The sequence below is a fragment of the Harmonia axyridis genome, chromosome 3 (assembly GCF_914767665.1).
Source record: "Harmonia axyridis chromosome 3, icHarAxyr1.1, whole genome shotgun sequence".
In the NCBI taxonomy this organism is placed as follows: domain Eukaryota; kingdom Metazoa; phylum Arthropoda; class Insecta; order Coleoptera; family Coccinellidae; genus Harmonia; species Harmonia axyridis.
In genome coordinates this window covers 30,547,486-30,570,340 of record NC_059503.1, presented here as the reverse complement: position 1 = coordinate 30,570,340, position 22,855 = coordinate 30,547,486, and the positions used below count along the sequence as shown (strand labels likewise).

The 22,855-nt window shown below is 33.5% G+C and overlaps 2 protein-coding genes across 7 annotated transcripts in view; both read right to left on the bottom strand.

Moving 5' to 3' along the window:
- Positions 1-22,855, bottom strand: part of LOC123675143 (venom protease-like) — a 34,847-nt gene that overhangs the window by 1,796 nt on the left and 10,196 nt on the right. The window contains exons 1-7 of one of the 5 annotated variants that reach the window (XM_045610421.1): positions 7,784-7,914; positions 5,850-6,103; positions 4,991-5,144; positions 4,862-4,933; positions 4,658-4,753; positions 2,105-2,314; positions 123-554 (exon numbers count right to left, since the gene is read on the bottom strand). In XM_045610421.1, the coding sequence (XP_045466377.1) occupies positions 123-554; positions 2,105-2,314; positions 4,658-4,753; positions 4,862-4,933; positions 4,991-5,144; positions 5,850-6,074 (1,189 nt within the window). In that variant the 5' untranslated portion in view covers positions 6,075-6,103; positions 7,784-7,914. Of the gene's footprint in view, positions 1-122; positions 555-2,104; positions 2,315-4,657; positions 4,754-4,861; positions 4,934-4,990; positions 5,145-5,849; positions 6,104-7,237; positions 7,394-7,783; positions 7,915-22,855 lie in introns of those variants that run through there. The other 4 variants (XM_045610418.1, XM_045610419.1, XM_045610422.1 and 1 more) reach the window with 4 other exon arrangements.
- On the bottom strand, positions 11,854-18,453 carry LOC123675142 (homeobox protein 13-like). Of its 2 annotated transcripts, none has more exons than XM_045610416.1 (5): positions 16,381-18,453; positions 16,109-16,318; positions 14,497-14,739; positions 12,160-12,336; positions 11,854-12,106 (listed from the first exon to the last, which is right to left on the bottom strand). In XM_045610416.1, the coding sequence occupies exons 1-5, from the start codon at positions 18,305-18,307 to the stop codon at positions 11,907-11,909; spliced, it is 2,757 nt and encodes a 918-aa protein (XP_045466372.1). In that variant the 5' UTR covers positions 18,308-18,453; the 3' UTR covers positions 11,854-11,906. The 2 variants fall into 2 exon arrangements, with proteins under 2 accessions (XP_045466372.1, XP_045466373.1); XM_045610417.1 differs by having other exon boundaries at positions 12,164-12,336.

Sequence of the window (22,855 nt, the reverse complement as noted above, 5' to 3'; positions counted from 1 at the left end):
AATTAATTCTTCAATACAGTCATACTGTTGCCAGGAAAACAAATTGAAGGAATTATTTCTTCTCTGTGGAAAAGTTCCATAACCCTGACGATATTATAAAAATATTTTCAATTCAAACTTACCAGCACAGAAAGTGTTGTGTGAAATGAGCTTCGAAAATTCCCGATTGGACATTAAACAAGTGTTCTCAGAGACTATCGGCATCTCCACCTTCTTAGCATCTACTAGAAATTCTCCTTGGTAATCATCTTTACCCCAACCAGCAACTGTGCCATACCTTCCAGTCCACTGTTGCACGTCAGTGTTACTGTCTCCCCAGAGACAAATTGGTTTGATAAATCTAGAATACTGTACTGGTTTTTTGAGGGTGAGAACTGCTACATCGCCATGTGCGGTGTACTGTGTATAGTCTGGATTAACTTCCACCTTAGATACCGTACGAACTACAGAGTTCGAATCATCAGCCCACTGTCTGAGTCTTGACTTTCCGAAGACCAGAAGTATGTCTTCTGTTTTGACCAAATTGGCTTTGAAGTGTTTGAGGCAGCTTCCAACTGAAAAAATACTTTCAATTAAATATTTTAGTTGAATGAACGGAATATTAAATCAATGTGGATTCTGATTGTAACTGCTCAAACTAAAGATGAGATGAGGATATTTTCTGGGCAAAAGGAATAAATATAGATATTTAACAGAAATTTTTCAATTCATAAATTCACCGCGATGGCCTATTAGGAGCTGAAAATTTGCATCTTGGAGTTTTAGACAATGATCTTTCTCCCTGAAATATTTTCAGATCTCTACAACTTCCGGTTATACCGGAAACAGACTACTTTTTTCTTATTCAAAATGGCACACCCAGTATATTATAGCATAATCATTAGATAGCTTTTTTGATGAAAATTTCAGCAATATGCCATACCTTAGGTAGAACTCAACGATTCATGAGTTAATAGGATTCTTATAAAAAAAAATGCTGTCGAGGAGAACTCACATTTTTTCGAATATTTCTGCAGAAAAAGTTGTAAACCTGTTCGCGGTTTGGACCAAAAATGTACAGGGTGTTTATCAGAAGATTATGAACTTAGACAACTCAAATTCATCAAAACTCAAGATTTTCAAATTAGAACCAATATTTTTTATTATTTCAGTCGATTCTATGTATAAAAAGTATGGGGGTTACTTATGCAAACCCTATACCTAAAATGAATACTTGCGAATGATACTAATGAAATAATGAATAAGTAATCGAGCAAGAACTTTAAATGAGGAAAAATCGCTACTTCTAACTGTGTGGAGTAATCTGCGACTTTCGGAAAACATAGGAAGAAACTAAAATTCGATGTTTCGATAACTAAATTGGCCATTTCAAGAATTGTAATCAATTTTTTGTAATTGAAAATATTATGGGTTTATGGATTTCTCAACAGTCCCAACAAAAAATTAGTTTTAATTCATGAAATGTAAAATTTAGTTATCTAAGTCATAGACTATACTCCACACAGTTAGAAATTGAGATTTTTCCCCATTTGAAGTTCTTCCTCGATTACTCTTAAAGAATTCATTTCAGGAATAGGATTTGTCAAGTAACCCCCACAATTTTTGTACGTAGAATCGACTGAAATAATAAAGGATATAGGTTCTAATTTGAAAATCTTGAGTTTTGATGAATCTGAATTGTCCAAGTTTATGATCTTCTTATAACCACCCTTTACATTTTTGATCTGAACTGCAAACATTCTTATAATACTACGTATTTGCAGAATCGTAAATAGAAAAGGTTTTTTTCTGCAAAAATATTTTTCTCATAAGAATCCCATTAACTCATGAACAGTTGAGTTTTTCTCTAAGGTATGGCATGTATAGCTGAATTTGTCATCAAAAAGGCTATCTAATGATTCAATAATATACTAGGTGTGCCATTTGAAATAAGGAAGTAGTAGTATGTTTCCGGTATAACCGGAAATTGTAGAGATCTGAAAATATTTTAGGGAGAAAGATTACTGTCTCAAACCCCAACATGCAAAGTTTCCGCACAAAATTATGGATAAGTTTTCAATAAACGTCTAATAGGCCATCGCGGTGAATCACCCTGTATATTTACCTGTGACTACATGTGTTGTGTCCACTAAATTCGCTGTGCATCTGAATTCGTAGTTCAATCCTTTCCATTGGTATAGGGCAACCAACCATGGGAATTCGTTTTGAACAGAAGTCATACCGTCCGTTATCAAATTCAATGTCCTATCTGATATACCACAGTTTGGGTCATTCTGTGGAGCATCTATTAGAGGGGCAGGTCTCACGTTTTCTTCTGAAAAAAATCAGAATGGTTAGCAATAATAGGGGAGGGAGGGGCAACTGAGACACCTTATGGTTTAATGAGGTATAACTTCCTCAAAAATGCGAATAAAACAATGTTTGTTGATTGAGACACAACTTTAGATACTTATTCAATACACAAAACATACAAAATTAACAAAATAATAATTATTAGGTGAGAATTCCTGACTTGAAAAAAAACCCTTTAATTTTCGTTCATCGAGGCGCTATATCAATACACATTATTCATTCTCCATGAAAATTGTCTCAATTTGTTTTGTTATATTGTGTTTTTTTTCTTCATCTGATATTGTTGGCGGTTTTCCGGTAATTTTTTTTTGTCCTTAGAGATTATTCTCTTTGTCTTCTTTTTTATTCAAAGAACTTGGTCCAGCATTCTCAAAGTTCTTATGACTGCTTTGGTTCTCGCTGTTTTGGTTTTTTTTTGAGGTGGTTTTTATAGCATGAATTTGTTATTATTCTAGTACTAGAGACTCACTTGACCCAATGTGTCATAAGTAGTGAAATTAATGTTTCGCAAAGTACGCTTATGTTTGGCAACGTTCTAAATATCAAGCCTAATAACATGTGTTTGATGTTATATGATGCATTTTTCTTTCGGAAAGTGTAGGAATCCTGTGTTGAAAAAAACTGATCATCTTTTGAAGCGATCCACGAATCGATACAATTTTTTACTTCTTCATAAGACCGGAAGTGTTGGTCAGCAAGGCCGTGTGTCATTGATCGAAACAAGTGAAAGTCCGTGGGAGCAACGTCTGGAGAATACAGGGATTGGGATAGGCCTTCCCATTTCAACGTTTCCAAGTATGTCTTGACCACTTTCGTAACATGGGTTCTAGAATTGTCATCCTGTAAAATCACTTTATCATGTCTCTCGTTGTATTGCGGTCGTTTGTCTTGCAATAATCAGCTCAAACGCATTTATTGCGTTCGATAACCAGAATGGTCTCCAGAAGCCAGAATGGTCTCTAATATCCGATAACGGATTGGCACTATCAAAAAGAAGATAACGATTGACTGTGATTGTTACAGTCTGTTCTAACAACTAATAATACACTACGCCGAGCTAGTCCCACCAAATACTTAGCATTTCCTTGGAACCATGAATATTCGGTTTAGCCGTCGACTTGAAAGCATGGCTGGGATTTCCCCATGATTTTCTGCGCTTATGATTATTGTAATGAACCTATTTTTCGTCTCCAGTTACAATGCGATGCAGAAATCACTTCCATCTTTGCCTTGCATGGAGCTTTTCACAAACAAACAACTGCCGTTCAACATCTCTCAGCTTCAACTAGTACGGCTTATTGCGTCAATTTCAATGATCCTGCCAATTTTTGTTGCGTTTGACATGAGTCTTGATCAAGTAATGCCTCCAATTCTTCATCTTCGACAACCTTCTCTCTTTCATTCGACATCAAAATCTAATAGCGGACTCACCATAGGTATTTGAGAGCATTTGATGAGCCTCAGCTGCAGATTTCTTCATATTAAAGAAAATTAAAACCTCCCGCGAATGACGAGACTTTGGCTCGTAAGCTGACATGTTTTATCGAGTATAACTTTATGATCCAGACACAAATCGACTAATATTTCGATGGCGTTATGTTTACAAATACCTAAGCTTATTGTAAGACATCTACGATCTATTCATTTCGACTACCACTTACCGCTACAGCCATCTATTGCAAAATGGCAGAAACAAAGTTGTACGCCTAATATATTCTCTACCAAAAGAGGCACATAGCGAAGACCAAAAATATATATTTTATTCATAAAACCGCCTATATCTCGGTAACAAAGACAGTCAGAGATAAACTAAATAGTATATCTGGAACCACCTCAGCGCTGTCTATTCACCTTTTAAGTATTTCTGTTTCCCAACGAAACATCTTGTATAAGACGGTTGTTCAGTAGTTAGGACTCAGAGCCCGTATTATAAAGAATAGTTGACCGTCGGTTAAGTTCAACCGAGCGTCAAATAATAAATATGAGACCATCATAGATTTCTCCAGGCTGAAGATTTTTCTAAATTATAATTGAAAGTAAAAGTTTTTAAACTTCACAAAATTTAATGCATTCAAGCCTGTCGCGTTTCGGTTATCTAAACATCATCAAGGGGCAAAAATGTCAAAACCACAAAATTCACATAAAGTCTTTGAAATATACACAGCACACTAATAAATTCAATATAAATTTTTTTCGTGAAATCAATAAAAAATTTTTTTTATTGAATAACAAGTCGAATTTTAAAGAAAAAATATGTTGAGTGTCAATCTTACAGTTCAAGCTGAAAATTTACAATGGATCTCACCTGCTGGATTCAGCCACGGGTATTGTGTTGTGGTCCTTGGTGGTATAAAAGGCGGTATTGTTGGTTTTGTGGTTGCTTCTGGCCTTGAGGGCTGGTCTTTAATAATAAATACATATATAATACATAAAAATATCTTTCCTAATGAACATCATTTTTGAAAAAAATTCATTTATAATTCCTCTTCTTTTCAATCGATGCACCTACCTGGATAATATGTGAATGTTTGCAGCCTGGTTTCTTTGAAAACCCATAAATCAGTAACTCCGGCACTAGTCACTGCAAAATCCAGATTTTGAGAGAGAATTGTATATTTTTATTCATTTTGTCACTTACACATTTCAGATGGCCCCCTACAATATATCCTATTATTGAACTTGATCTGTGTTATCCTCGGAATAGCTTCTTGTTTTGTGAAGGTTAATTTGTAGGTGAGCTGTCTGGCTTCGAGAAGATAATCTTTGGGTGTGATCAGGTCCAGTGTGAGTCTCTAAAATATGAAGTTATAATTTAATTTTTGAAGAACGCTTATTCCAAATACGTTATCGGGCTCAAAATGTAGGTATAAATTTATTTATTTTTATTGGTTTATTCTAGAGATGGTCATTAATGGGGAAAATATGGTGATTCAACTTTAAAAAAAATTGACCAAACGATTAGGTAGAGAGTGTGTCAATTTGAAAAAGTGCCACCCCTAATATCTTGGTCCTATGCAAAATCAGAAAAAATGCATAAGGAAGTACACTTTGGGACTTAGAGAGACATTTTATACAGTTGGTATCAATCAACCTTTGAGCGTGATGAAAACAACCCCTAAAATCTTAAATGGGTAGAGGGGTTGATTGACCCTTGTTTTGGAGGTAATTTCAAAAATGCCATATACTTCACCTTTTTTGTTAGTACTTTCGAAAAATGAAAAAATAGTTGAATAGATGCGATAGCAGAAGTTGCGATGAAACATGAAAATAATGAAAATTTTCAACTATAAAAGATTTTCAAAATGTTGTTCATTAATTTGTAGGAAGAAATATTGAGGTCTTTACGTTTTGGAAAACTTTAACTTCATTTTTTTTTAGCATTTATCATTTTGTCTTCTCAGTTTCAATTTTTTTACATCTCGAGGTTGTGTTTCAAATACAACCTCGACTTTGAATGTCACCAGCGGAAAAATTCTGAAGATATAGTAACTCCTTACCGGTCTAGATCTTTCGTCGAAAAGTCCAATATAAGATGTGTTCACTTCCATCTTGAATACTTTGGAACCATCGTTGGGTACCAGAATTTCAGCAAATATGGAACCATCATTGTCGTAATAATACCCGAAAACAGTAGGACAAGGATTTGGTGGTACCCTTTGATTATTTTGAGAGAAAACGGATCCAAGGAATGCCAGAACCAAGAAACTGATGTACATGTACATGATGCTGAACGGAAAATCTTATAACTATACTGTGGACAAGTTTTTTTCGATGAGTTAGAGAAGACAAGTCGATTGTTTCATTTGAAAAAAGTTTGGAGAAACATTGAAGATTAACACTAATGGATTATTACTACTTATTATCTATGCTAAATTCAACAAAATGTATCGGGTGTCTCAAATTCATTGTCTAGTGAGAGGATCTCAGAACGCCTTTGAGAAAAAAAATGAATGGCGCATTTTCGGGATAGATTTTTGAGAGAATTATTTTGGTGACACCGCAACCTCATAAATTCAACTGTTTTCAAGCTTTAAGAGAAAACTGGAAAACGACGTGAAATGAAAAGTTCTCATAACTTCTTTATTATTGGTGCTATTAAAATAGAACTAAACCATCCTACAGGCACTTTTTTTTAATAAAATCCATTGGTGTTATAATTTATTTTTATTGCCATTAGTTCAGCAGTTATACTACAAACTTGTGTTTGTGTTTTAAATGTAAACCATAACAATTTCTATAACGAATGAAAGTGCTTAATTTTTCTCTTTTCAAGAATATATGTATAAGGTATTCCATTTCAAGAATGATGTCGAAAACTCAATATCTTTGACATTTTGTAAACCGGTAACGAGATGCTTTTCGACAAATTTGCAGCTAAAAAACTGTTGAAAAATATTGGGTGTCCCATCCAAAATGAGCCTACTCTCCTCTATGTATCTAAAACAGTAATTACTTTCTATGATCTGTTATGAGTATAATTTAGACCATAAAAATTGCTGAAAAAAACGTTCTAGAAATTTTCGATTATCTTGAACAAAACCAAGATAATAATAATAACAGTAATTTTTCAGAAATGCCCTGTAATTCAATAACGAATCTATGATCTATGATCTGCTCTCTGATATCTTATCATTTCGAAAAAAAGACCGGGGGTCCTTGAAGATTTATTTCTCAAAGGCTTATAATTGTCGAGATTCTTTCAGTGAGCTTCGAATTTGGAACACCCTGTAGAATGGGAAACTCAAACAAAATCTAAATTTTTGAAGGCAGATTTGAATTTCTGCCAGATAAACACTATCAAACTCGGATATGAACATTAACTTTTATAGTGAAATTTGAAAAATAAAACAAAAACTAAATTTTATTGGAGAATTTCAATTCTTACCAGATAAACAATTATTAACAGCACTGTATAATATCAAACTGCGAGTTGAATAATAACACGATCGCAACTTTAGCGCAAATTTATTATCAGATGATAGATAGTTCTTGGCCTATTTATTATCAGAATTTTGAAGAAAATCATCGTAAACATTATGACTATAATAAAATATAATAAGGTCAAGGATCAGAGGATCTATTTGGAATAACCATATGTTGAATTCTTAGGAAAATTGAATTTATTATCCATTTTATATTTCGTTATGGTGTTATCTCAATTGTCTGTGTAATCAGAATCCTTGTTTTATTGTGGACGTTCCCTAAATAAAACATTAACACTTCCAGCAATCTATTTATTGATGAGAGGAAAGGGTCGATTAAGAATTTCATCGACAAACGGAAACATTCGTTTACACTCTCACAAGAACTTTGTTCATGATCAAAACATATCTGTTTGTCCTTCAAATTTTAATAGAATTTAACCTCATAACGAAATAATTGTTTGCATAATCAATTAACTCAACTCAGCTATAATGTGAATAAAACATACCTTGGTAGAGTTCTCTTCAAATAACGAAAATAATTAAATGCAAAATAGGAACAAACGTAATGAAAATTAACCATACAAGTCAGTACAATCAACTGTTGGAAGAACGGTTGAATCGTAGGTATAATTAAATGATGATGGACTTGAAGCGCTATGTAGATTTTTCTTGTTCAATCGTGTACGGTATGGAATCAGGATCTATAACCGGAATATAAATTTGAATAGTAACAATTTCATATACACTGCTCGCCATTATATGTGCTGAATTCTTTTTCACAAGTGATGAATTCAACAGTGCTCAAACACAGGCATAAAAAATTTAAAAATATCATGTTATGGTCGTCATAAACTGGATACCTAATAATACAGGTAAGTAGATGAGATCAGGAGAATCATTTTTGCTTTTTGGCGTATATACACTATATCCGTAATATATGGAACAAATTAATTTTTAGCTAAACAGACCATTTCAAGAAATAATCCTGAAACACGTCGGTTTTTTATTTTAATTTTCCGTATTTTACAATAATAATCTAATATACAGGGTGAATTACTTTCGAGTTATGACGTCACCGTCATTTTTTTTAAATGGAACACCCCCATTTTGTCTCAATTTTCCGATTACTCTAGCTGCGCTGATTCCAAAAATGTTGATTCCAATTGGTACAGGGTGGACAAAAATAATAAATTAAATCTAAGCAATAATTAAAACATTCACGAACACCAAAAATATTATAGTACTAAACTGTTATTGAACACCAATTAATTAATAAACAAATAATGACATTTCACAAAAAACTAGACGAATATTTTTTTTTGAATTGATAAGAAATAATTCCTTTTAAATTCTGTCTGCAAGATCACAAGTACCGAACATGTTTGGAAACAGCTCATTTTTATCAATCTAAAAATGAAACAAACTACAGGGTGTTACATTCAAACCAATTGCCGCTAGACAATAAGTCCTTTTGATAATATTGTTAATTTAACTAATAAAGAATGTTACGCGTTACTTTATGAGCACACACAATACTATTGAATTTTTGTGCACCCGATACCAATTGGAATCAACATGTTATACATTTTTGAAATCAGCTCAGCTAGAGTAATCGGAAAATTGAGACAAAATGGGGGTGTTCCATTTAAAAAAAGATGACGGTGACGTCATTACTCGAAAGTAATTCACCCTGTATATCAGATTATTATTTTAAAATACGGTAAATCAAAATAAAAAATCGACGTGTTTCAGGATTATTTCTTAAAATGGAATTTATTCCATACGGACACAGTGTAGGTATACCCTGTTTTCGAAGCATAAACAAAACGCAGGGTGTCATTTTGAGCAATAACTGGTTGACCTTCGATTATCAAAATTTTGATTTATGGCTGTCAAATAAAAATCTGTTGAAAAATCGAACTCTCCTTGAGGACCAAATGAAGAGAGCTGGATTGCCGTCAAATTGTTATTCAAATTACCTACAAAAATTTTATATTACCATCTCGATCGTTTTGATAGCCCTAAATCACAATTTTGGCCATCGCAAAAAAAAATGAACAATTTTTTTTAATTTGTGCTTGGTATGAAAGATAGTTCAGAATATAGAAACATTTTATCAATTTCGAGTTTAGTTTGCTTTTTCAGCAGTAGAAATATGAAAGAAGTTGTTTGGTTTTTGATTTTTTTTTTCAGGGAAATCCTTGAAAAACGAGTGCAGTCAGATAATTCTGTTTGTTGACTGTATGAGAAATGATTCAATAAATGTTAATATTATTATTATTATTATTATTATAATGAAATAACCTACAAAGAAAATCACAAAATTGGTTTTTTACCATTTGGAATTTTTTTCAATTCTACACCATATTTGAATTTAGCATCAAAAAATGACTTGCGAGCAAAAAAAAGTTATTCAAAATGTATAACCTATGAATTACCACCATACTAAACAAAATATTACTTAAAAATGACATTTAAGACATGCGTTAAATGTCATAAAGCAAAAATGATTCACATATTCACATATCATTTTCAGAATGATATTTTTTGAGAGAACTCATTTACTATAAATACTAGGACTTAATGGTAAAACATATTGTATTCAGTTTTATTTCAGCATAGTAATTATTCCCAATTTCATAATTATTTGTTCCATGATACTTGATTATATGATTTTAGCCTTAGAATTCCACGATCGTATTCATTAGATAGGAGGATCAATATATACAGGATGACCCATTTTAAAAGATCTGAAAAAAATCATTGGGAAGAGCCAGGATCAAAAAAAAATGTTTATTTCAAATGAAAGTTTCTTAGTCCTCAGGAGGACATCGAATGCAGACATTCAATGTGACCTTGGAGTTTTATTTCCCTTGTAATCAAAGGAAAAAGAGTTATATACTTCACAAAAGAACTACTTGACCTTAAAAGTAGTTTTTTGTACAGGCTTGATATTTAGAACGTTGCGAAACATAAGCGTACTTTGCAAAAATTTAATTTCACTTCTTATGACACATTGGGGCAAGTGAGTTTCGAGTACTAAAATAATCATAAATTCATCCTATAAAGACGAACTCAAAGAAAAAGCAAAAACAGTGAGAACCAATGCAATTATAAGAGAATAGAAAAAGAGAATAAACTCTGGGGACAAAAAAAAATTACCGGAAAACCACCAACAATATCAGATGAAGAAAAAACACTATTGTGTTTTTTTGAAACAAATTGATACAATTTTCATGAAGAATGAATAATGTGTATTGATATAGCGCCTCGATGAACGAATAGTAGAAGGGCTCACTTGCCCCACGATATGGGGCAAGTGAGGCACTTGAAGTTTTTTTTTTCAAGTCATAAATTCTCACCTAAAAATTATTATTTTGTTAATTTTGTGTGTTGGTGTATTGAATAAGTATTTAAAGTTGTGTCTCAATCAACAAACATTGTTTTATTCGCATTTTTGAGGAAGTTATACCTCGTTAAACCTTAAGGTGTCCCAGTTGCCCCACCCTCCCCTAGAGTTAGGCGATGAAATCGCTCGACTAGTTTTTAGGTGGATATTGCGAAATCAAATAATTTTATACAGCGTAAAGTATAATTTACCAGAGATGATATTGATAATTCAAAAAATCAGGGGTGAAGCTCCCCTCTCCCTCTCGGTCGCTACGGCTCTGAGTAGAGATAATCTTTCAGTTGTAGTATTGTTTTATTTATTTTTTCTACATTCATGCAAAAAGCAAAACTTTATTGAACTATCATCAACCAGCCCTTTGCATCCACTTCTGGATATAGGCCTCCCTCATTTCTGCCCACTGTCCTCTATTCTGAGCACTCCACATCCAGTCTGTGGTAATCCTCTTGATGTCGTCAGTCCATCGCGTGGGAGGTCTTCCCCTGCTTCTTTTGTCGGCTCTTGGTCTCCACTCGAGCAGCCTCTTTGTCCATCGTCCATCTACCATCCGTGCTACATGCCCAGCCAGTATTGAACTATATTTAGTGGAAAAAGAAGTTCTTTATTGCACTAGTGCAATAAAGTTTTTATTGCACTCATCTGTCATTCTACTTCAACGTGCTGTCATCATGACAAACAAATATTTCAGCCTGAAGGAAATAACGATGTACAGTTACCAAGTACTAGTACGTTTACAGCAGTAAGAAATCAAGAAGTAGATTTAAAAAGTACTTCACTACGAAATATTCATATTGAAAATTGCACCAATTGTTCATTCACTTTCAACATTGAGGGTAAAAATAAAGTTTGAGTTAAATTGTTCGTAACGTATTAGTTCCTGTTTCAATGCAAATCGATATTGATAATAAAGTATTCAAGTTGCGCTTTTCATTTTCCTACACCTAGTGCCGCACCTCAATAAATCATTTTTTGCTTTTTGCATGAACGTAGAAAAAATGTTGTATGCAACTCGTGCAAAAATTGTTTATTGCACTCGACGTGTTGTCCAACTCGGCCTAACGGCCTCGTCGGACAATTTCACGTCGAGTGCAATAAACATTAACTTTTTGCACTTGTTGCATAAATAACTTATTATTATTCTTTTCAGCGATTCGATAAGGATACCAATAAAATGAAACCCAATATATTATTGAAATTTTCATTATAGAGATTTTACTAAATTATACTGTATTCCTAACGATGACATTCAAATCAGGAAGATATTGATCAATGTCTTCGAAGATGATTTTAGTCACTTTTTTTTTAGACTTTCTCCTGGTTGAAATATCTTCAATTTTTTTTAAAAGTATGCCTCTGAGAAACCAAATTTTATGTCTTGAAATCATCAATGGGAGACCAGGGACCGCATCTTCCTTATTCCCTATGGTTAAAAAAAATATTGCTGAAATCAACGTGTGAATATCTAAAACTTACACACAGATGTTGTTTTAGTTCTCATGCAAAACGAAGTTGAAGAATTTTCTGCTCGAGGACATATTAGTGCAGCCGTTAAAGTGGCATTTCTTTTATCTATTCTCTTAATTGTACCACAGTAGTCATCAGTCACGATTTCATCAGAAGCATCAACACTTTCTGAGGCCCAATTCCAAGCTGAAACAGAAAACACTGCAATTTTACCTACACAACAATCAATTATTAATTTCTTATATTTTATTCCATAGAGACAAGGCACATTTGACACTATGGTTTATTACTTTTTCCTCTTTCATGGCGGAATAACACTTCATTCAATAAGACCTCGGCATTGATTTTGTGAATTGCTGGTACATCTGTGTAAACAGCATAAGTACAAATAAAGATGATTATGATTATGATCATAATCAGTAAAAACTCTTTTTTCGATTTCGAGAGTGATTTTATTTTCAATTATTTTTTTTTGATAATTCGGCCATCATGTGCACCCAAGAAGAATCGAGATTAATCAGAAAAGAGGACCTGATGCCATTCCACGTTCCAATGTTGACGTTCCTTGCACAACTATCATCGTTGCCGACGATGTTCAACCGTCAGAGGTAACACAAGATAGAGTCCATAATGCTGCAGTCCAAAAGACCTTATCCGGCGGTAAACCATTCAGACAGTTACAGGATGTCCTTGTTCTCCTAACCACTCATCAGCCAAAGATCGAGTAGTCGCAAATCGGTCTCTAATAGCCATAAGTCTTCGACGTCGATCTTAATTTTATTTGTGCCCCTTCGACGTCCGGTGCCTACACTTCTTCGATTTTGGGCATTATCAAACCACGCTTGAGAACATCTCATAACAATAATTGGATTTCTGTTGGTACGGTTAGCGATTTCTCGAAATGACAACCCCGCCTCCCGTAGACCAATAATTCGACCTCTTTCACTTATTCTTAATTCACTTAGCTGGCGATAAATTCCACGTACACGTGCTCTAGGCATTTTAACAACAACTAAACATCGACTTTGGATCTTCTCGAACTGGTTTGTTGTAAAATTTAAAAAACTCGCAAAAAACGACTACAATATTTAAGTAACAAAAATTGTTTACATAAAAAAACCTTCACGATTTTTTTTCCAAATTCAATCATTTACTACTTGCTATACTATCTATGTTTTACCAAAAAAAAAATTAAAATTTTAACAGCTCCTTTTGGGTGTTGCAGTTCCTTTTTCAGTTAGTATATTACAGTGATTAAAGATTCAACTGGATAGATATTTTACAATTCAAACTTCGTGTTCGATAGCATAACAAGAACCAAGAGGAATATCGAAACATAAAAATCTAATATTTCAGTGAAAATAGATCCGACTGGGTTTATATTTTGGGTGCATATTATTGATATTAATGTAGGCTTGGTTAATCGATCGTCTAGAGGTATGATTCGATTACCTGGCCTTTCGTCTTTTTCTCCGTGACTTTGTTGGATTTGTAATAATGAAACTCTTTTCAATTATTTACATCTATTTACAAAGCCACAATTATACAGTGAAAACTCAGTATTGAGAAGATCCCAATAACGTCCTAATAACAAGTTTCTCACTACTATACGGTATACGGTACTGTCTTTAACTCTCGTTTAATTGATTACTCGAAATGCTTCGTCGTACTTCAAGTTTTCGGTCGTCTCGTCTTTAATTTGTTCGCGACTCGTCTTAATCTAGTCCGCGAACCGTCTTTTTGTCTTACGTCTTAAGTTGACCGTCTTTGATTTGAGTTAAACTGTACCGTCTGTACACGTCTTTGGTTTAATCTTAACTGTTTTCGTCTTCGGCTTAATTTGAACTACCCTGTCTCGAATATCACTTCCTTTCGTTTTGGCCACACCCTTAGGGGAAAGTACCTACCATCTCCTAGTCCAATGAAATCTTTTGCCGTACCGCCCCCAAAGATCTTCGCGGATTCCTGGGAATCGAATATTCTAGAAGGATAGAGCCTGAGAAAACATATGTAACCCATCTGGCATAACCGTATTGTCTTCGAACCTTATTAACCCCCCAATAAATCTCTTAAGTTTTAGCACCGACCTGACACATTTCTTCGACACTCCGAAGAATAAAACATCCTTTGTGCATTATGTACAATAACCATTCGTTCCCTGTAAATTCATTGAATTTGTCATGCCCTTGGCACTTGAAGAGACTAATAGGTCTCCAAACATCCGGTTGACCATCTCAATAATTTACAGGGAACAATAAACTGGATCCTACATTAATAATATATAATTATTTCTTCATTGATACAGAGACGAAAAGAATCTTTGTGAAACGAACTTTTCAGACTCACCCACTGTTTTCATATTTTTGTGCCTCTCCTCAGATGCGTCAAATGCTTTGAGGCATATAGGTTTTACATGGTTGAAAAATATGAGTTCTTCAAAAATTAAAACAGCTAACTCCATATCTTCGCCAATCAATGCAATTGTTTCAACTTTACGAAGTAAGCCATCGTGATCTTTATCAGCAAAATTGAAGTTTCCGAAAATGAGGTACAATGGTCCAGTATTGGCTTTCAGAACGCATTTAGAAGCTAGAAAACAAAATTATTCAAAGTTACATTTCAATCTCCGAAAGGTAAAGGTAGTTTATGGTAATTAAATGTGTTCTTCCTTCATTTTCATCTCTTAATTTGAGATCACATATCTATTAATTTGAGATGTAGGTAGGTATATTTTTATTTCGAGCCACATGAAATCTAAACGTCAACCACCGCAACAAAGGAAAATTGGCTTTCAGTGAATCTGCCTTTAGTTCGTTTGAAATATACAGGGTGATTCACCGCTATGGATTATTTGGAGTTTATGGAAAACTGATCATAATTTTGTGCTGAAAATTTGCATGTTGGGGCTTGAGACAATGATCTTTTTCCCTAAAATATTTTCAGATCTCTACAACTTCCGGTTATATCTGAAACAGACCACTACTTCCCTATTTCAAATTTAACACCCAGTATATTATTGCATCATTAGATAGCTTTTTTTATGACAATTTCAGCAATATGTTGTACTTTGGGTATAAACTCAACGGTTTATGTGTTAATGGCATTCTTATGAGAAAAATGGCTACGACGAGGACTCACTTTTTTCAGTTTTCCTGCAGAACAAGTTTTTTCGAAAAAAGGAAATTATAATTGTACCTGTTTTATAATGATTTTTGGTATGTTTTTTTCAGGAATATTTTAAAAATATATCAGTGCTTTGTAGTGAGTACATATCATCAGTTTTTTTCGAAAAACAAAAAGTTACCTTTTTCATTTTCGATTCTGCAAATACATAGTATTATAAACCTGTTCGCGGTTTGGACGAGAAAGGTACAGAGTGTTATTCAGAAGAGATTTATTTTGGGTATAGGGTTTGCTCAAGTAACCCTTAGTATTTTTGTATGTAGAATCGACTGAAATAATAAAAAAATATGGGTTCTAATTTGAATCTCAAAAATAGGTTGTAATGTGAAAATTTTGAGTTTTGATGAATTTGTGTTGTTCAAGTTCATGATCTTCTTATAAACACCCTGTACATTTTTGATCCAAACTGCAAACTGTCTTATGATACTATATGTATTTGCATAATCGAAAATGAAAAAGATAACTTTTTATTTTTCGCAAAAAATTAATGATATGTACTTCGTACAAAGCACTGATATATTTTTAAAATATTCCTGAGAAAAACATACCAAAAATCATAACAAAAGAGGTAAAATCATAATTTCGTGAAAGTCGTCGCCCTCTACTTATTTCCTCCGAAAAAAGAAAGAAGATGAAGAGAATGTAGAACACACCTTACAAAGTTTGGTTATCGCAGCGCAGGAGCGCCAGAGGTGAAATGAATGGGTAGCAAAAACCACGTGGTGGTAATCCCCTTCAAGTTTAAGTATATCATGAAACGAAATTTGTTACTTACCAGTTATAGCATGGCTTCTTGAGATTAGGGTTACCCCACAACGTATAGAGGTATAATTGCCTACAAGAGGACCTTTTTTCAATAGAAGAGGAAACCAAGGTGACATTATGATTTTCCTGCTGTGTACACATTGTGATAAAGTACCACAGGGTTTAATGGAGCCTAGGATTTTTGCACCTTTTATTTTCGACGTTTTGAATTGAAGAGTTTCTGAAATAACGAAAATACCCTGTAATATTACATTATGTGCGAGCTTTTTCAGTCGTATTCACCTGTCCAGTTTGGATAGTTATCTTCCGAAAAACGTATGGGCTCATCGATGTAGCTCCAAGAATTGTCACATGTTGAGGATATTTTAGAATGTTGGCCATTGTCTTTACTTTCTCTATTGATAAAACTCTTTGGTTCAAATAATTTGGATTCGTCATCAGATTCTTGAAGATTCTCTTTAGTAAGATTGTTTTTGAAATCCACCTCATCGTCTCCATACCGATCGACTTCTTCGGATTTATTTTCTGTATCATAACCTTCACTATTATAAGAATTCAAGTCATATTCGGTAGACTGTTGTGAATTTGAATTCTCGGAGATGTCTTTCGATTCTTCGTCAATATAACTGGTTTCTTCTTTCGAAGATACTTTCCTCGCGTTCCCATTTATAGTTTTCCTCTCTTGTCCAACTCTTTTATTTTTATTGGAGTTTTCTTCTTTATCTTCATGTGAATTTTTCGCTTTTTTGTAAAAGGTTTCATGCTTTTTTTTGGTATTTGATATTGGAGATGATGGATTTTTTGTGGAGCTTGAAACGACTTTTTCTTGTTTATTTCTGTTTGAGGTCGCTTCTTTCATAGGTTCATTTAGAATTTGAGGTTCTTGATTGTTCAAGGTGATCTTTTCTACTGTTTTTCCATCAGTAAGTTTTTTTTTCCATTCTTCATAAGTCGGTTTTCGTATTAATTCTGGTTTCCATTTGGATTGACCTTTCGGTTTTGTTTTCTGAGATGAAATATTCGATATTGAATTGTTCTTATCATTTTCATGAGTTCCTTCAGATTTTTCCACATCTTTAGAATTTTGTTCTTTTTTCTCTGCTTCATCAAATTGTATTTTGCTTTTTAATATTGGGGATGATGAATTTTTTATGGAGCTCAAAACATCTTTATCTTGTTTCTTTTTGTTTAAGATGGCTTCTTTCATAGGTTCATTTAGAATTCGAGGTTCTTTAGCGTTCAAGTTAACCTGTTTTACTGTTTTTTCATCAGTAAGTTTTTTTTTCCATTCTTCGTAACTCTGTTTTTGTATTGATTCTGGTTTCCATTTGAGTGGACCTTTCGGTTTTGTTTTCTGAGATGAAATATTTGATATTGAATTGTTCTTATCATTTTCATGGGTTCCTTCAGATTTTTCCACATCTTTATAATCTTGTTCTATATTATCTCCTTTATCAAATTGTATTTTGCTATTCAATATTGGAGTTGATAAATATTCAATGGAGCTTGGAACGCCTTTATCTTGTTTCTTTTTGTTTAAGATGGCTTCTTTCATAGGTTCATTTGAAATTTGAGGTTCTTTAGGGTTCAAGTAGACCTTTTCTACTGTTTTTTCATCAGTAAGATTTTTTTTTCGTTCTCCGTAAGTTTGTTTTCGAAATGATTCTGGTTTCCATTTCGGTTTTGTTTTTCGAGATGAAACATTCACTTTTGAATTGATGTTATCATTTTTAAGAGTCCCTTCAGATTTATCTAAATCTTTTAAATTTTGTTCTATTATCTCCTCTTTATCAAACTGCTCATTTTTTTTCTTCCAATTATCTTTATTATAAGGAGTTGTTTCCTTCTTGAGTGCTTGCTTCTTGTTGAATTCAATTATCCTATCCTTGAATGTTTTATTATTCCTTGAGAAAAAATTTGAAAATTCTTCATTTTTGGAAATATTACCTATTTTCAGTGGTTTTGGTATGGCAGAACGGAAATCAACATCATATTCTGAATCATCGCTCTCTGATGATGTGCTGTCTGAATAATCACCATAATATTCTAATTTCTCACCCTCTTTAGAACGTCCCTTATTCTTTCGTTCAAGTATAAATTTTTTCTCACTGAGATTAGATTCACTATCTGGTTTGAACCTTCTACCAGGATCTTCAACTTCTGCTATTTTGAAAATCAAAGCGAAAAAAAGAAAACGAAAAAAATACATTTAGGGAATGAAACTAGTTATAGTACAGATTTTTATATTGATTGCGCAGTAATGTTTCGATTATTAAACGTTGAAATTAAGATATAGACTCATTATTTCATTTTGAAAGCCTGAAATAAATTTAATTATCGTTTGATTTTGATTGAAAATAAACAACAATAGCAGATCGCTATTAATGTTTAATTAAAAATTCACGCTTTCTAAATGTTTCAATAATATTGCTTTGAAGGTATTCGTCCATTAATTGTTCATAAGAGTATCATGATCATGGGAATTTAACGTTTCTTATTGATGGTTTATTCAGCAGCATGATTTAGGTAATTCGTTTATTCGTTGAAAGATTTGTGCATTTCTCAGAGGATCAGACTATCAGAGCTATTTCTTTGAACAGTGTTTCATGAATAACTGTATATATGCTTTCGATACGAATGCGGGACTATTTGGATAGTCTGAAACCCGGTTTTGATAATTGTCCTATTCGTTTATGCATGTTTTATGTATTTTATCAAAACTTTCAACCACTTCAATAGATTTTCTCAAAAATTTCAAGACTTGAGTTTTGGACAATGGCCAATATTTAGGTCTGGTTAATAATCACAGCAGGCCCGCGTACAGATAAACTTTTTTTATGTTGTTCCATCTAGTAAAAACCATGTATTTCAATTTTTCAAACCGAATTTTCAGAACAAATAACACTACATAGAACATCAAATCATATGAGCTTATTGACAATACTGCCACACTTCTTATTAATTTACATTATATCTCTATCAGGTGTACAAAATTGCTTCCGCCATTTTGCAATAGATGGCTATAGCAGTAAGTGGTAGTCAAAATAAATAGATCCTAGATGTCATGCAATAAGCTTAGATATTTGTAAAAATACCACCATCAAAATATTAGTCGATTTGTGTCTGCATCGTTATAGTAGGCCAGTAGGGGAGCCCAAGAGGGGGTTTGAAGAGTTACTCGAGCGTGTCAGAAAACTATAAGAGGAGAAACCTTATTCCTTGTACTGTAATCCTACCATATATAAACTCTTCATATAAGGGCGTGCTCCGAGGATAGCCTGTCAGATTAATAAAAAAAAAAAATCAATTCTCAGAAAAACTCGAGCGCGTCAGATTAAGGCTAGGTAAGTTAAATACATACAGAACAAAATATATTTCAATAATCTGATGATTTTAGCGTGGTATAAGGATATAGGTGAGTGGAAAAAATGTAAAAAAAAACGAGACTGTGAAATAGTCGAGTGTGATTAATTTTTTCTTCATTTTGAAGGAAATCCTGTAAGAATAACAGAATAAAAATAATCTGACGATTTTCATGGGGCGATGTAGCTCAAACCATAAATAAGCATGAAGCATACGAAGATATTGTCATAACACCTGACATATCAGGAGATACTTCAGATTCAGGTACGTTTTTTTTAATACTATAATACAAAATAAATAGAAAATTATAAAGTTTATAACTCTTCCTTTTTACAGAAACACAAAATGAAGAAGAAATTGACCAAGGAGGAATCAATTTTGAAGATGAATCCAGTGAGGATGAAGATTAAAACATTTTTTTTATATTTTTTAATATATTTTTTGTATTAATAAATAATAATAAAATTACACCTACATATAGAAAAAAAATTTTTTCTTTCAAATTTCCAGATTAAGAATATTCCTTCATATATTTGACAGATTATCATTTGGGACGACTAGAACATCAAGTTAAACCGTTTGTGTAAAAATCTGATGCGCTGAGTATTTCAAGGTCACTTTTTTTTTACATTTTCAAAAATCTACCATGACTTTTGATCACATCCAAATCGTCAGATATTTTAATAGGACACTTTTTTGAGTTTTATAAATATTCCCTTCGAATATCTGACACTCTCGAATAACTTTTTGTTTTTTTTTCTACCCTTTTTTACAGCCATCCTCCCCTAATTACTCGTCAGAAAAATATCTCTCGGTTGTTAGAAAAACAAAGCGGGTAAACACCGTGAATGTCTGAGGCGCTCGAGTATTTTTATATGAATGATTTTTTTAACATTTTTGAAAATTAGCACAAGCTCTCCTCCTCACTAAAATGGCAAAATGAACATAAATTATTTTTCGTTTTAGGCCCAAATCTTCACAATCTTCACATTGTGACTGGAGACGAAAAATGGGTTCATTACGATAATTCCAAGCCCAGAAAATCATGGGGATATTCCGGCCATGCTTCCTTGTCGACGGCCAAACCAAATATTCACAGTTCCAAGATCATGCTCAGTATTTGGTGAGACTAGCTCGGCGTAATGTATTATGAGTTGGTAAAACCGACTGAAACAATCACAGGCGATCGTTATGGAACGCAATTGATGCGTTTGAACCGAATATTGAGAGACAAATATTAATAACAAATAAAGTGATTTTACAGCAAGACAATGCTCGACCCCATGCTGCGAAAGTAGTCAAGACATACTTGGAAACGATGAAATGGAAAGTCCTACCCCACTCGGCGTATTCTCTAGATATTGCTTCCTCAGGCTTGTTTCGATCAATGGCTGACCAGCTTTTCCGGTCTTATGAAGAAGTGAAAAATTTAATCGACTCGTGGATTGCTTCAAAAGATGACGCGGCCAGCGATGAACAATACATTGAATCATAAATGTATAACCAGTTTTTTTTAATAAAGCCTCGAATTTCGGAAAAAAAGGTGAAGGCAAAGTTGTACGCCTATGTAGCAATGATTATCGATTATACTTCAAAGTTCAAATCATTTAAAATACGGACCTGTTGATCTATGACTCATATTTTCAAAAATTTCCCGTTTCTTCCATACATTTTTTGGTTCTTGGTAGTTAATGCGATACAACTGTTCTTATTGGTCATTTTCGTGTCACATACTGCTTGAATGCGGTCAAGAAGTTTGATCATTTTCAGTGATTTATTCATAGTTAACTATATTTTTCAAGTTTCCCCTCCAAAAATGAAATTCAAATATGTGGTTCGGGATGTCGGATTGTTCCATTTATATGAAGTTCACATTTGATATGACCATGATTTGATCAAAAATAATCGGATACAAAACTGCTGAAAAAATCATATTCGCCTAAAAAACAACAGCCGCAATCCCAAAATTAGAATATTCAGGTGAAAAAAGATATGCAGCAGATTCTTGAAGGTCTGTGAAATTTAATTATTCAGTTGTTCTGCAAGCTGGAGCGAAGCGTTATTTAGAGATTAACAAATACTTTCGAAGTTTTGAAACATTCGATATTTAATGCTATACATTTGGTACTTAGGTAAATACGAAGTGTAGCAGTATTACTAATAGATATGGTTGGTAAAGTATTCAGTGTGTAGGGAATCTATCGATTCCCTCGAAAATATTCGAGTTGATTTGAATTTCGAACCAAAATGCTAATAACAGAAGAACTCGGTGTAAAAACTTGGAATGATCAAAACCACACCCCTAAGTGGTCCGTAGAAAGGCTTTGCTAATGGTAGAATGGAAAACGTTCTGAATGCCAATAAACTCGGCATTTCAGGGCGAATAATTAAATTGAGTTCAGCCCAGTCTACAACTACAACATATGTGCAACACTTGCACCGACAACGAGAAGAGTAAAGATTTTCACATCTGTTCCCGAGACCGGCGAAAAAGTACCTGCAACTGAGCAACGACCTAAGTGTCTAGCGACCCTTAAAAACGATTAGATCTAAATATCATCTTCTTCACACATTTTTAGTGGGTTGGAAATAAATTGAATAAGTGTTTTTATCCCGTTCTTTTATTTTCCTAATTTGTCCTTGGCCGTGAACTAGTTAGTCACAATATAAGGACCACAACCCACAAGTTTAGTTAATAAGGGTACAATTTTTTTGTTTTGTTTTATTGATTATCAATTATAACTGAATATAAGTTATTTTCCTCAAATAATTCTTGGAAATACTTGAAAATAAGTTATACCTTATACTGGTTGAAAGTTTTCAATTAAACATCATATGTTATATACGAATATCGTAGACTATTTCCAACACTGATTCAGACTATCCAAATTGTCAAGCATTCCCATTGGAAACATGTGAAATTATATTTATGAAATACCCTGTAGGTTAATAAGGATGATTGAATTTTCCAGACATTATTCATTATTATTTTACCGAGTCGAGGTTGTTGTGGCTCTGTTAGCCTTCCGGGAACTGCGACCAAACTGATCTTTTGTTTTTAACCCTACCTATTCATACAAACCCAGGGATGCCGTCGATACTGTTAACGAAACCGACGACATCCTTAGGAGCCTTGGCTGTTACTCCGTGTGTATCCAGAACTGACTTTCACATATGAGTGGTGCTTAGGCCAATGAGCCCTGGACATTTGCGCACTATCTGTTTCTACCTTCTTTGCACAGAGCCTGCATTTCTGCATATCTCATCTGCTGACTTTCCTATGCGGTACAAAATGTATTTGTACTGACAGTGTCATGTCAGCAGTCCCACCATTACCCGAAGCTTAGCTCTTGGTAGCTTCAAGAGCTTTTTGGTATAAAGTGTTTGATTGTCT

Bases quoted from the DNA above. Each gene is read 5' to 3' on its own strand.
- LOC123675142 (XM_045610416.1), bottom strand. From the start codon at position 18,307: ATGTATTTTTTTCGTTTTCTTTTTTTCGCTTTGATTTTCAAAATAGCA. The intron at 16,319-16,380 runs GTGAATACGACT...TCGTTATTTCAG, and splicing joins TAACTATCCAAACTGGACAG to AAACTCTTCAATTCAAAACG. The intron at 12,337-14,496 runs GTGAGTCTGAAA...TTTCTGTTTCAG, and splicing joins CAAAAATATGAAAACAGTGG to CTTGGAATTGGGCCTCAGAA.